This window comes from Equus caballus, chromosome 29 (assembly GCF_041296265.1).
Source record: "Equus caballus isolate H_3958 breed thoroughbred chromosome 29, TB-T2T, whole genome shotgun sequence".
Taxonomy (NCBI): Eukaryota; Metazoa; Chordata; class Mammalia; order Perissodactyla; family Equidae; genus Equus; species Equus caballus.
In genome coordinates this window covers 17,740,941-17,756,212 of record NC_091712.1, presented here as the reverse complement: position 1 = coordinate 17,756,212, position 15,272 = coordinate 17,740,941, and the positions used below count along the sequence as shown (strand labels likewise).

The window sequence follows — 15,272 nt, the reverse complement described above, 5'->3', positions numbered from 1 at the left end:
TTTGGATGGCTCTTGCTGGGGGCAAACAGACACAGGACCTATGGAGAATGGGAGAAAGGCCAGCATAAGAACCGAGAGAATACCCACGACAATCCCATAAATACCGAGTCATTTTTGTGTAATGAGCAGGGAGAAAATCAGAGCTGGGCTTCTGTGCATGGCAGCAGCCCTCTCCCTGCCTTTGCCTATCAGTTTCCATTCTATTAATAGCTTGTGCTATCTGAAGGCAGCAAAAGCCACCAACCCTTTTGCGGGGATAAATTTCAGAATCACTGACTTTCATTGAAGTTATGTTTTTCAAATTATTTTGAAAATGTAAAAAGAGCTTATGATTATTGTTCAATTTAATAGACACCTTAAATTAAGAAAGATTTTATCTGCAGGGGGATTAAAAAACTTCCCCCCAAAATGTGCTGAACCATGAGTATTTATTAAAACCTAACATGTTCATAGTTCTTGGAGCACTCTTAAAATCATCATGATGCCTATTTCTAGAAGACTTAAATTTAAATTAGATAACATATGCATTGTATATAATAAATAATATTACTTATATGTTATATTAAATATGCATATTATTACATCATTACCTTTATTATACAGTAAAATACATATAGGTAGTAAGTTAATATTATCTGTAAATTAGGTCAAAAACCGGATTAACAAATATTTACAGTATGTACTGAGCATACTACTTATGGACAACATAAGCTCCTGTTCCTGAGGTAGTAGTATTTGCAGAAGTTTTCTCTTAGCCTATGAGTTGTCAAATGACCTGTCCTTTCCATTTTGTTTGCTGATTTACCTGTTTCTTGTCTAGTTATCATTGCAGTTTTATCTTCATTTTCCTGAATTGTTAATCACACTTAAGTATACTGACATTTCTTCCCTGAGAATAAAGGAAGTATAGCCCCATGTTCACTTCAACAAATACTTCTATACCTACTATGTAGGAGGCAGCGTGCCAGGGACTCTCTTCAGGATACAAACAATATATTAAGTGATGATGTTACTTTTGTCCCAACTGATGTTAAAGAATAATGGAAATACTTGCTTAGTGTGTCCACCTTCATCTTCATATTTTACAGCACTCATGCCTAAATTGTGTTGTTCGCAACATAGTGCTAACATTTCTAAAATATTCTGTTACTTACTCGAATTATAATCCCTTACTCTGGAGAACATGACTTGAAGCGTATCAGTTTTTCTAGGTTTTCTTGAGTTGTAACCGTGGGTTAGTCTGATGTATATGGAGCAGTGTGTTAGAAGGAATCTGATAGTTTTTAGGGATCAGTCTCACTGTCTTTCCTAAGAAAAATTATATCTTTCTTTTCTACCAAGCAGTGAGTCTGTGTTTGGGAGTTTGGTAGAAATGAGTGGGACGTAGTTAAGCATATATTAGTGGAATGATGTGAGCAGAACCTTCTCTGGAAAGAAAAATGCCTTTGTGCGCCTGAAAACATAGCAAAACAAGGCCTGAGCCTGTGCCTTTAATGGACACATGCCACAGCAACCACCTGCCAGGAGTCCGAGACCTGCAAGTTAAATCTTCCTCTCCGCCTCCCGCCCGGCCTCAGTCTCTTTCCCTGCTTGGGCCTAAGCTGCTAGTCAGAGCCCCACACACAGTATATGGTAGGTGTTTTACTTAGAGAGCATTTAGATGATCTTGCTCTTATCTTATGGACTGAAGGTGAGGTTGTATTGACCTTTTTCTGAATTGTGTTCCTCTAATTTATCTAGTTCTTTCATTATAATTGTACATTACCTACGAAACATGTTTACATGGAAGTTTAGTGTGTTTGATGTGGTGTTACGTGCAATCGATGCTGAAAATAACACGCTATGTGGAAGTCTTTTAAAGGTGTATTGACTATAATTGATGATATTAATCCATGGTATACTGTTTCTCATATTATTATAGAGCCTAATGGTTAAAATTCTTTAGCCATTTGAAAATGTTTTTAGAGGGAAATTGTTAAGTATGGAATTATAGGGCCCCAGAATAGGCTAGACACAAAAATAGAAGTTTAAGAAAATTTATTCATTAGTGCAACAATTTTCACTCAGGAGGGTTTATACATAGTGGTTAAAGTATATGGGCTTTGGAATCAGGCAGACCAGGATTTGAGTCCAGCTCTATAACTTAATAGCTATATAACCCCAGACAAGTTACTCAGCTACTCTTTTTCTGTTGTTTGTCTATAAAAAGGAGATATAATCGTACCTACTTCTTAGGAGTCATAAAGATTCAATGAGATGATGATGATGATGATGATGATGATGATGATGATGACGATAGTAGCAAACACTTCTATAGCCTTTACTGTGTGCCAGACACTGATCTAAGTGCAACGCATCTTTAAGTCACTCGTTCGATCCTCACAGCCTCCCTATGCAGCAGACACTGTTATATCTGGCATTAACTGTTAGCAAGTAATACCAACAAGAACTACATCAAGAAGTCAGTGTGTCCCTGACAGTGAACCACATTCTCGTGACAATGAGAATGCATTGAAAATGTTACCATTTTCTATTGAAATTTAAATTCATATTGTGTTATAAATTATATTTAAAGATTTTAAAAACTGTTTACCTTTTCTATTTTCCTTTATCTTTGCTTTCTTGAAGTTTTTATTGTTTTAATTAAAACTCAGAACCAAGAGGTGATGATCACCTGTGATTAAGAATATACCACTCTTGGGGCTGGCCCCGTGGCCGAGTGGTTAAGTTCGCGCGCTCCGCTGCAGGCGGCCCAGTGTTTCGTTAGTTCGAATCCTGGGCGCGGACATGGCACTGCTCATCAGACCACGCTGAGGCAGCGTCCCACATGCCACAACTAGAAGAACCCACAACGAAGAATACACAACTATGTACCGGGGGGCTTTGGGGAGAAAAAGGAAAAAATAAAATCTTTAAAAAAAAAAAAAAGAATATACCACTCTTTAGACAAACTATATTTTGTTATATTTTTTAGCCAAAGGTTAAATAGTGTGGCAGTATGGAGATAGATGGGCAGACAGTTGAGGTAACTGACACTGTCATTGGCTACTAGAATTTAACAAGGGCCTGCCTTATTCTCTGTGCTTTTGGTGCTGGTGCTCTATTTTTAAAATTAACTCTGCAGCTCCATGAAAGGATAGATCCAGAAACACAGGATGCTTGCCTGTTATCTAAGTTACGATAATCAATATAAGCGATTTTTACTGCTTTTTCTCTCAGCTAAGTGACTGTGAAGCAGAAGACAGTGAAAAGCCCTGGAAAATAGTTATTGTTTGTTCTTCCATTTGAGCCAATAAAATCTGTTGCCTTTTTGGATTTTTCAAGTTTTATACCACATATTCAAAACATGCTTTGGGAATACTCACTAGATTACTATAAAATATATGCCGTCTCTCTGTTTTGTGTATTTGACTTACAATCTTCCGTACCACAATGGCAGTATACTGGGGGACAAGAAGGAGTTTTGCTAGAGTGCTAGAAAGGGACAGGTATTCCTGAAGAGTACTTTGGGCTATGGTTGACTCAGGCAGAATAAAACACCTGCAGCTCAGGGTAAAAAGAACTTAGCAAAAACTATGAAGCATGCAAGTGAATATTTGAACCATAATGTATAAATGTCTTAAAGCTCAATTATTGGAAAATTTTCAAACCCAAAATATTCTAAATATAAATGTGTTAAATATACGATCTAGGGTTAACCAAGCAACCTATGACAACTAACAAAATTGATAATGACAAAGCTAAACTCCAGTTTTACATCATTAAAAGGCAAGAATAGGACCAATGTAAAATCATGGCCAACTCAAGATTCTGAAAAAGCATTAAAACCTCCTTTCACAAGATAGTAGGAATTTCAATTCTCCATGCATGTCCAAGCATAGTGAGAGCTTTGCACTAAGCCAGATCTGACATGGTGGCCAGATCTATTGGAATACATAATTAAGTAATCCTCAGCTGTATTTTAATTTTAGCTTATGGCATATAAATGACTTTATATACCATACCAACTTTAAATGACTTTAATGAGTCATTCAGTAGGTTACTGATAAGGAGCCCTTGAGAGTAAAAATGAAAGTTAATAGCATTGTGCATCATTTGCCAGCAAGATTCCTCATTCAGAAAGAAAAAAAAAATACACACACACACACATATTTGCATCTTACTCTCAGTTAAAAACTCATCAGGAAACCCTTGTTCCAACTATGGACCAACCTTTGAAAATCATTCCCGTTACCCACACACACAATTTCACAATTTACTCTGCTCATAGTGTGGCTAGAGTACAAGGAATTCCCCTTGTTTCCATACCTATCTACTTAATAAGTTTTCCTTTTGATTCAGCAGTTCCACCCCTACTAATATATCTGACAAGTGTATTTAAGGAATGACCAAAGACATATTTACCAAAAAATGTGTTATGACGTTGTTGCTAATCCTTAAAAACTGGAAACAAACTGAATTTTATCCATAGGTGATTGATTAAATTATTTCTGTACAGTGAAATGCTGTGTAGCCATCAGAGGAAAATGAGAAAGCTCCACATATACTGACATAGAAAAGTTTCCAAGATATGTTACTAAGTGCCAAAAAAACTAAGTGGCAAACAGTATAATGTGATCCCATATGTGTGTATTTGAATATACATACATAGATTTACATATAGGATTTATATTAAATATAAGATATATATGTGTGCAAGGTGAGGTCTATGTTATAATTAAATAGGATAAGGTATATAAAATGTTTAGTGTCATGCCTACCTAGTGCATAAATTAATAAATTTTGCTGTTATTATCTTTAAAGAAGGAGTTAAGGGGAAAACTGGGGAAGCTTGTACTAATTTTATATGTTTTTTACTGTCTGAATTTTTTTAACAATGAACGTGTATTTGAAAATGGTTTGCTCTTGGGAAAAGATCTGGAAAAATGTATTCACACTAAAGTATTAATGACACAAGACAATATTTTTCTTCTGACACAAGATTTTGAAGAATTCCTAATGTGGGCAAAAGGGTAACTCCAGTAATTTTTAGACAGAGGGGTCTTCCCAAGGTCTATCAAAGCAGTTTTGGAGATATGGGCTATTCTCACCTTGACATATACGTCCATACTTTGGATTGTATTTATTCCTTCATGTTCTCAGAGATGTGTGTGTGTGTACTTATGTGGGAAGGGGGATGTGTATGCATATCGTTTAAGCACTTACGTGATTTTCTTCTTTCAAGAATGGTTGGAAAATTTAAGGAAGAAATGGAAAGAGTAACTGAAAGTAACTATTGCTCAGTTATCTAAACAAAGCAGAGCTTCCTTTTTCTCCTTTCCTCTCATTCTTATCTTATCAAGTAAGAATCACCTGGAAATAGTTGAAAAGAGGTATTTCAGTGACCATATCCAATGAGGCACTAAGAAATTTATCCCAAGTGATTATTACAAGGACTCTGAAGGAAAATGTTAACTATGCCATATTATTTGTTTTAGAGATTTTTATTACCAACTGTTACTCATGTTTCTAGGAGCTGTAGTAATTCAATAATTATATATCTTTATAAAAGCTACTATTAAGTTTTATTGAAGCTCCTCTAAAAATATGGAACAGGTGCCCATTTGAAAACTTCTAAATGTCAGTTATTTTTCTCAGAATGACGTAGTTGCATACCAACATTACTTAAATCATGCCTTAATTATGTACAAATTTAGCTAAATTGGTTGATTATTTCTAAAGTCAGTGTGGGATTAATATGAAATGCATGGACCTAATTGACAACTTGAAAATGCTTTTCTTATGGTAAATTTGATGATCTATTGCTATTTTATTAGCAGAGATAGACTCTTTTCTTACATTATAATGCTGTAAAGATTTGAAGCCCTAATTATACATAAGCGGTATCATATGGAATAAACTCATTATGATTGAGGAGAATGTTTAATGTAGTGTTTAAGATCACAGAATATGGAACCATACCACTAGGGTTCAGATCCTGGCCCTGAGGCTTCCTAGCTGAATGATTGTAGACAAGTTACTTACCTTCCTTGTGTCTTGGTTTCCACTTCTGTAAAACAGGGATACAAGTAGTAAATGATACTCTATTTCATAGGGTTGCTATAAGATTGCTGTAAGAATTAAATGAATTACTGTTTATAAAGTACTTGTAGATACAGTAAGTACAGTAGGCCCTCTGTATCGGTGAGTTTCACATTCGCAGATTCAACCAACCGCAGAACCCACAGATACGGAGGGCCGACTGTATTCATTGTACTACGCCATTGTATTTGAGTATCCGCGGATTTTGGTATCCCTGGGATATCCTGCAGCAAGTCCACTGCGGACACCAAGGGACAACTGTGTTCAATAAGTGTACTAGTATTATTTGCCATTTTGGCCATCTCTTATCTAGTAAGTGCCATGTGTGTTGTCAGATAAATTAGTTGCCTACATATTATGGTCTAAAATAAAATGTTATTGAGTTATAATCTATTTCAAGTACTTTTTAAAGTTTCTATTTTACTTAAGTGTAAAAACTGATTTTTATACTAGTTGATTTTGATTATTTCTTTCTTGTTTGTATTACAGTTACAAATTATAATACTGTGGTAGAAACAAATTCCGATTCAGATGATGAAGACAAACTCCATATTGTGGAAGAAGACAGTATTACAGATGCAGCAGATTGTGAAGGTGGTGTGCCAGAAGATGACCTGCCAGCAGACCAGACAGTGTTACCAGGGAGCAGTGAAAGAGAAGGGAATGCTAACAGCTGCTGGGAGGATGACGGTAAGTGTAATTTTTTTTGTAATAGTCTATCCTCTTGATTCTTTTTAAAATATATATTAACCGAAAAGATAAATTAGATGAAAAGTTTTAAATAAACATTAAATTTGTCTATTAATCTATAGAAGGTGCCCTTCTACTTACCTTCTGTATGAAGCAGTATAATACAGTTATTTTAACCATTTGTACCAGGCATATAATATATTGAATTTTAGTAGTTGTTTTAACCAGATGAACTTTCTGTAATCTGTTGATATAATTGAACCTACCTTTAATTTCATATTGTGACCGTAAAAGAAGAATCCACTTAGAAACCAACAAATTATCTTTTTGTACAATAAAATTAGAATATAATTCAATGTCCAAAAAATCCCAAAAACGGGTAAATCATGGGAGTATTTTTAGTGTTTGTAAGTCTCTCTCTCTCTTTATATATATAAATATATATATACACACACGCAAACACACACAAACACAGACTTACGGGATTCTCGTATATGTTTGAATCCTATAAGTACTGTGATTATTTCGGTTTAAATTTTTACTCAGCTAAAATTTTTACTTTCGCTGAAGTGAAGTAAGGTTGAATGGAAGGAGCAGTGAAAATAAGGAGCTGCTCTACTTACTGCCCTTTCAGTGAGTAAACATGGAATGTTTAACCTTTTTCCTCATGTGTCAAATGAAGAAATTGGACTATAGTCTTTTCTTCCAGCTCTAAAATTCCTCTTTTCTACTTTTCCTAATAAACTAATTAAATTATTTGGCCTGTCTTGTCAGGGTTTAAGCAACAGTGGTATAAAAACAAAGGATGTTGAAGTGGCAGGTGTTGTGAATTGTATTGGGGATCAGGAACCAGGGGCATCAGCAGAGGCAAAGAGGAGCATGCAAAAGGTCAAATTCAAGGTCAGTCAAAGGAGAGGCTGCCCAGCAAGAGTTCACCTTCAGGGAGCTCATCTAAACAAGATATCAAAACTCAGGCTAGACAATCTAGGGAAATGGGTCAGGTATGCAGGTCAGAGAATCTAGATAACCAAAGATAGAAGCTTAGGAACAAGTCCAAGCAGGAGGAACTGGGTAGCAGTAGTTAGGATTTCTATAACGGGGCAAATTTTATAGCTAACAAAGGACTTTTGATATCATGTAATCAGCCCCCTCATTTTATAGCATTGTTCATTTGTCCATTCAGCAAACTCTGCAGGAATGGGGTTGCAAACTTACGTAAGACTGTCTCTGTATGAAAAGTGCTTATAACTTAATGAGTGAAAGAGGGAAATAAGTCACAAATACATTATAATTTGATGTAGGTGTAAATTCAGTTATGTGGAAGCGTCAAGGAGGAACATCCAAATCAGAGAAAGGAGGAGAAGTCCTAGAAGAATTTCTTAGTGAAACAGTGTTGGTCTTGAGTTATAAAGGACCAATAGAGGTTAATTAGGCAAAGGACAGGGAACAGAAGGTGCTTCAAGAAGAATAAGTAACATGAGTGAAGCCACAGAGGTTTGAATAAACGGTGTTTGCAGAAAATGAGATCAGAGAAGTAAACAAGGGAAAGAATAGGAAGGGCTTTGCATGTGAAGTCAAGGAATCTGAATTTTATCCTGGAAGCTGTGAGAAGAACATCATTGATGTGTACTTTAGAAATAAGTCTAGTAACAACATGGAAAAAGAATTTTAGAGGGAAAGAGTCTAGAGGTAGGAGGTAGTGCCTTCAGTAAGGAGACTGTAAGAATTCAAGCAATGGTGAGTGTTTTTGAACTAAAGAAGTGACTCTTGGAATGGGAATAAAAGGGAAAGAGTTCACAGAAATGTAGGAGGTAGAATATATAAAGTTTGGTTGATTCTCTGTGGAAGGTAACTGACAGGGAAGGACTGACATAACTCCCACATTTCTGAAAGTAGAACCCAGAGGAGTTAACATGCTTATTTATTACCACAGCTGGTTAATGGCAGGGGTATTAACCTGTTAGACTTTAATACTGAGCGCAAGACTTTTGGGAGCAAAGGTTTCTTACATATTTTCTGTCTGTGGCCACAATTGATCCATCGGTGTAGTTCATCCAAAATCTTAATATGGGGGCAGGAAGGAAGTTATTTGTCTGGAAAAGGGGGAGATAAGGAGAATGAGATAGATGGAGGGAAAAAGAAAGATGAAACATCAATGAAGAGGTTCTATTTCTGGAAATATGGTGAGATAGATTATTTAGATTAACTCTCTTACTGAAAATAACTAATGATGCTAGATTTAAAAATAAATAAATCTTCTTGAAAGCTTTTCAGAGCTAACTAGATAGTAAGACTTTAACAGATCAAAATATAGCTGAAGACAGGAACCCATAGAGGTAAGCAGAACACAGCATAGAAGACTCTTTGCCTTGAGAACATTTGCCTAGCCAGGGTAATGTGAGCTGTGGCTTTCAGACCTCCAGGAGACACAAAGCCTAGGACCACCAAAGAGTCTAATAGCAGATCCTCCCCTAGTATGACTCACGTCTGGGCCTCAGGAGGATGCAGTAAAAGCAAACCCTCTGCCATCCCTTCCATCCTCAGGAGGTAACAGAGTGGCCTGACGAGGGGTTGAGGGAATGGAGGATTGTCTCTAAGCAGTAGTAACCACAAGCTGTCTTGCATTGATTTATAGCTCAAATTCTCATTATTGGGTAGCCTGATAAATCTCAAGCCATAACTGAGTTTAAAGTGGAACTGCTGCTGATATCCATAGGCCCCGAGCAGAAGCAAATACAAATCTTTTGGAGGAAAAGACCTTCATCATAGCACTACACAAGTCTCCCAAATAATTTAACAAGAAGACAGCAACATGAGTGAGAATTAGCAGAGACAAAAGGAAGCAGAACTGGCCTATAAAGACTTTAATTACTGGAGTTATCTGATACAGATTATAAAATGACTTTGTCATGTTTAAAGAAAAAATAGACAAGCTTGAAATTATCTGCTCTGATAGAATAAAATATAACCAACAGATCTCAAGAAGAACCAAATGGAACTTCTAAAAATGAAAAAAATAGAGTAATAGAAATTCAAATTCAAAGGATGAGTTTAACAGCAAAGTAAACAGAGTTGAAGGAAGAATTAATGAATTGGAAGATAAGGGAAAATTACACTAAATGCAACTCAGAGAGACAGAGATAGGAAAATATGAAAAACAAGATAAGAGTCATAAAGGATAGAGTGAGAAGGTGCAATATATGTCTTAATTCTAGGAGAAGAGAGAATAGAGAAGCAGCAATATATGGCAATACAGTGGCTGAGATTTTTTTCAGAATTGATAGAGTACACTAGACCACAGAGGCAAGAAGCCCAACAAATCTTAAGAAGGATAAATAAATCTACCCCTAGTCACATTATGGTGAAATTGCAGAACATCTAAGACAAAAAGAAAACTCTTAAAAGTAGACCCTAAAAAATCAGATTATATTTAAGAGAGTGGCAGATAAACTGACAGATGAATTCTCAGTAACAACAAGCGAAGCCAGACATAGTAAAAAGATGTATGCTGGTACAGAATTATATACTTAGCAAAATATCTCTTAAGAAAGGAAATGGAATAAGGTAACAATTTCAGACAAGTTTCAGGCAATGGAAACAGAAAATTTGTTATCAGTAGACTCAGTGAAGGAAATTCTAAAGGATGCATTTTAGATATAGGAGGAAAGAACTCGTTGATAAAAGTTCTGAGATGTAAAAAGAGCAGAGAAAATGGCAAATATGTGGTAAAGATAGATAAACACATAGTATTTCCCAAATACTAACAGAAAAAGTGGGTGTAGCTAAATTAATTTTAGGTGATATCAACTTTAAGGCTGAAAGCATTATTATAAATAATAGGGTCACTTTATAATGATGAAAGATTAAATTCTCTAATAAGATATTTTAAATGTGTTTGTACCTAATAACAAGGCCTCAAAAATATATAAAGAAAAAATATGCAGTCTACAAAGAGAAAAAGACAAATCTACAGTCATTGTGGAAGATTTAACATACCTGTTAGTCATTGATGGAATAATCACACAAAACTAATGAGAATATATATTTGAAAATATGCGTAAGATATATAGACAATGTACTTAGTATTTGCAAAATAAATATTCTTTCAAGCCATAGGGAATATTTATAAAAATTGAACATACACAGGATTATAAAGCAAATCTCAACAAATTTCAACAAATTGTGGTCGAGGAACACAATACAATTAAACTAGAAAATAATAGGATAAATAAAAAATTATATTTGGAAATTTTAAGAAACACTTTGTAATGTATGTTTACATGTCAGTAAAGTAATCATAATGGAAATGAGGAAATACTTTGAACTTTGAATGATAAAAATATTACATATCAAAATTTGTAGGAAGTGGTTAAAGCAGTTTCTAAAGGCATATTTATTTATTTATTTTTTAAAGATTGGCTCCTGTGCTAACATCTGTTGCCAATATTTTTTTTCTTTTTCTTCTTCTCCCCAAAACCCCCCAGTACCTAGTTGTATATTGTAGTTGTGAGTGCCTCTGGTTGTGCTATGTGGGACACTGCCGCAACATGACCTGATGTGCGGTGCCATGTCCGTGCCCAAGATCCAAACCAGCGAAACCCTGGGCCACCAAAGCGGAGCGCACAAACTTAACCACTCGGCTATGGGGCCAGACCCTAGAGGCAAATTTAAAGCCTTAAATACATATTTTAGTAAAGGTTCTGGCTAAAAGTTAATGAGCTAAGCATCTATCTCAAGAACTTAGAAAAAGAACAGCAAACTGAGCTTTTTGAAAGTAAAAAAACAAAAGTAATATAAAATTGAAAATAAACATACAGTACAAAAGATCATCGTAAGCAAAACTTTATTCTTTGAACACTATTAACAAATCTTTGACAAGATTGATCAGGAAAAAAAGAGAGAAAACAAATAGCCAAAATCAAGAACAAAAAAGAGGACATAACTACAGAGGCTACAGATATTGACAAGGTAATAGGGGATAATGTGAACAAATGTATGCCAATAAATTTGAAAATGTGAATAAGATATTAGGTATTCTCAACCAAACTGGTTCAAGAAGAATTGGAAAACATGAATAGTCCTATAACCTCTAAAGAAATTGAATTGCTGGTCAAAAATCACAAAGGTGGCGTGAAGATACAGAGCGACTGAAACTCTCACACATTGCTCATAGGATTGCAAATGGTATGGTCACCCTGGAAAACAGTTTGACGGTTTATTATAAAGTTAAATATACATTTAAGATATGATGCAGCAATCCCATTCTCCTGGGTATATTCCCCCGGGAAATAAAAATTTAGGTTCTCATGAAAACTTGTATGCTAATGTGTATACAAGCTCTATTCATAATTGCCAAAATCTGGAAAAAAAGCGGTTGTCCTTCAACAGGTGAAACAATGAGGAAACTGGTACATCGGTACAGTGGAATACTACTTAGCAATAAGAAGGAAAAACTGTTGATATAAGCAACAACTTAAATGAATCTCAAAAGCATTATGCTGAGTGGAAGAAGCCAGTCTCAAAAGGTTACATACTATGTGATTCCTTTTATATAATGTTTTCAAAAAGACAAAATATATGCTGGATAACAAGTCGGGTTGCTGGGGACTAGAAGAGGAGAGTGTGATGACAAAGGGACAGCACAAGGGAGGTCGGGGGCTTATGGAACTGTTCTGTGTCCTGATTTTGGTGATAGTTACATGATTCTATACATGTGTTAAAATTCATAGAACCATACACCAAATGAAAAAACAGTAAATTTTCTGTATAGTAATTTATATAGGTGTATATGTGTCTGTATGTATATATATATATTTTTTTTCACTCCTGCAAAGAAAACTCTAGCCCCAATGGTGTCACTGGTAAGTTCTTTTAAACATTCAAGGAGCTAATAATTCCAGTTTTAGACAACTCTTCTAAAGAATAGTATAAGAGGGAAGATTCCCTAACTCTTTAAGTGAGGCTACCATAATCTGATGCTAAAACAGATAAATGTAAGAAAGAAAAATTACAGGCTTTCTCAGAACACAGACACAGAAATCCCAAACAAAATATTAGCTATATAATATATGTGTATGTACATGTGTGAAATGCAAGGTCAGAATAACATTTAAACCAACAAAAATACCACTTTAACAGAGTTTAAGAATAATGAAATATTCGTCTCAACAGACACAGAAAAAACATTTAGTAAAATACCTATGAATGTATATCATAAAAGCTAACAAACTAGGAATAGAGAGTACTTCTTCCTTGATCTGATAAAGTGTGTCTATCTAAAATCTATCATAGACATCGTACTTAATGTTAAATGTTGAAAACTTTTCCTTTGCGACCAGGAATAAGGTAATGGTATCCATTATCACCACTTTCATCAGCCTTGTATTGGAGGTGCTACCCAGTGCAGTAAGACAAGAAAATAATTCAATAAAGGTAAGAATTAGAAAGGAAAAAGCAAAACTCCTGTTATTTATAGATGATAGGGCTGTATATAAAAAAAAGAATTATAGATAAATTATTAGAACTAATAAGAGTATTTGACAGGTTTTCTGGATTCAAAGCATATATGAAATTTAAAGTCATTCTTAACATCAGTAAGAGTTACAAAACAAAAATAGATGTGTAAGACTACAGGAAAAAATTAAAAACTTTTTTTAAAGGTCTTACCTAATGCCTCAATAAGTGGAGAAGTATATCATTTCATGGATTAGAAGACTCTATTTTTTTTTTTAGCTGAACTCCAGATATGATTTGGAATTCACTAGTTTTTCCATTAACATCTCTTGATCTGGATCCAACCCAGGGCTCCACATTGCACTCAGTTATGTCTCCTTAGTCTTCTCTGGTCCATGATAGTTTGTCAGTCTTTCCTTGTTTTTCATGTTCTTGACACTTTTGAGGAATACCTTCTGGTATTTTGTAGAACATTCCTCGATTTGGATTTGTCTGATATTTTCCTCATGATTGATTGAGGGTATGAGATTTTGCAAAGAATAACACAGTGGTAAAGTACCTTCTCATTGCTTCATATCCAGGAGTATGTGATAGCCACATGACATCACTGTGATTTTTAACCTGACATATGAGGAACAGCCAGGAGGCTCCTGAGCAGAACAAGTGAGGGAGAGATTAGTAGAAATGAAGCCAGAGAAGTAATAGAATGCCAGAGCATTTAAAAGTCTTATGAGCTGCTGGAAACACTTTTAGTTTTATTGAAATGAGACATTAGAAGAATTTGAATAGAGAAGTATTATAATTTTATTTTCACTTTAGAAGGATCACTCTGGCTTCTCTATTGAGAATAAACTATAGAGGGCAGGGGTAGGAGCAGAAAGAGCAATAAAGAGTTCTTAAAATAATCTAGTGTGGCAGCTTGAATCAGGGTAATAGCAGTAGAGATTATGCCTATGACTCCATTGTTTCTTCCATTTTGTTGTTAGGTTTGGAGGGAGTGTAATTATGAGTCACTCATCTCTCTTTTTTTAAAAAAAATATTATTATTATTATTATTATTTTTGCTGGGAAAGATTCGTCTTGAGCTAACATCTGTTGCCAGTCTTCCTCGTTTTCTTTTTTTCCTCCCCAAAACCCAGTACATAGTTGTATATTCTAGTTGTAAGTCCTTCTGGTTCTTCTATGTGAGCTGCCACCACAGCATGGCTGCTGACAGACAAGTGCTGTGGTTCCGTGACCAGGAATCGAATCCAGGCCAGCGAAGAAGTAAGAGCACCGAACTTTAGCCACTAGGCCATCATGGCTGGCTTGACACCTGTCACTCTTAATCTTGTTAGAACACATCTCACTTGTATCTGCTTTTGATTCTAATTTTGTCTTGTCTGTTTCCCTCCTGTCATCTAGAAATGAGATAAGTAGGGCCAAGGACAGACCCAGTGGCATGACACTAGCTTTTTCTTCTATTGTCATCATTCTATAAACCACTACTTTTTAAATAAATTTATTTAATCCATCTATATCTTCAAAATTAAATATCATAAGATCATGTCTCCTCGTAATAATGTCAAAAATGGATGTGACTTTTTTTCATTGAACCCATCCTGGATGCTAGTGATCAGTGTTCTTTTTTTTTTCCTTTTTTAAGTGTGCACACACACGCAATACCTTTATAATATATTCTAGAAAACATTCTCAGGATAGAAATTAGATATCTCTGATCTGTAGTTTACAAAATGAGGTCAAAGGTAGAATATGCAAATTAAATGACATTTTCCCATCTCTCCTAATCTCCACTGTTCCTCAAAGATCGTCACCAGGTCAGTGATTTATTTTCAAAGGCTTTTATGTTTTCTGAAAATATTTTATATGAGCCAGGAGACCAAGTGTTTGTATCTAACCCAAGTTTTGATTCTCTTTTGCTTCTTGAACTTCATGCTTTCTAGAAGAGGAGATCAGAACTAATTCTTGGGGCTGGCCTGGTGGCATAGCGGTTAAGTTCGAGCGCTCTGCTTCTGTGGCCCTGGGTTCGCTGGGTTGGATCCTGGATG

At 35.3% G+C, this 15,272-nt stretch overlaps 1 protein-coding gene across 19 annotated transcripts in view; it reads left to right on the top strand.

Moving 5' to 3' along the window:
• Positions 1 to 15,272, top strand: part of ZEB1 (zinc finger E-box binding homeobox 1) — a 180,819-nt gene that overhangs the window by 116,345 nt on the left and 49,202 nt on the right. For all 19 annotated transcript variants that reach the window (XM_023632375.2, XM_023632376.2, XM_070255221.1 and 16 more), the window contains one exon: positions 6,571 to 6,771. In XM_023632375.2, the coding sequence (XP_023488143.1) occupies positions 6,571 to 6,771 (201 nt within the window). The remainder of the gene's footprint in view (positions 1 to 6,570; positions 6,772 to 15,272) is intronic.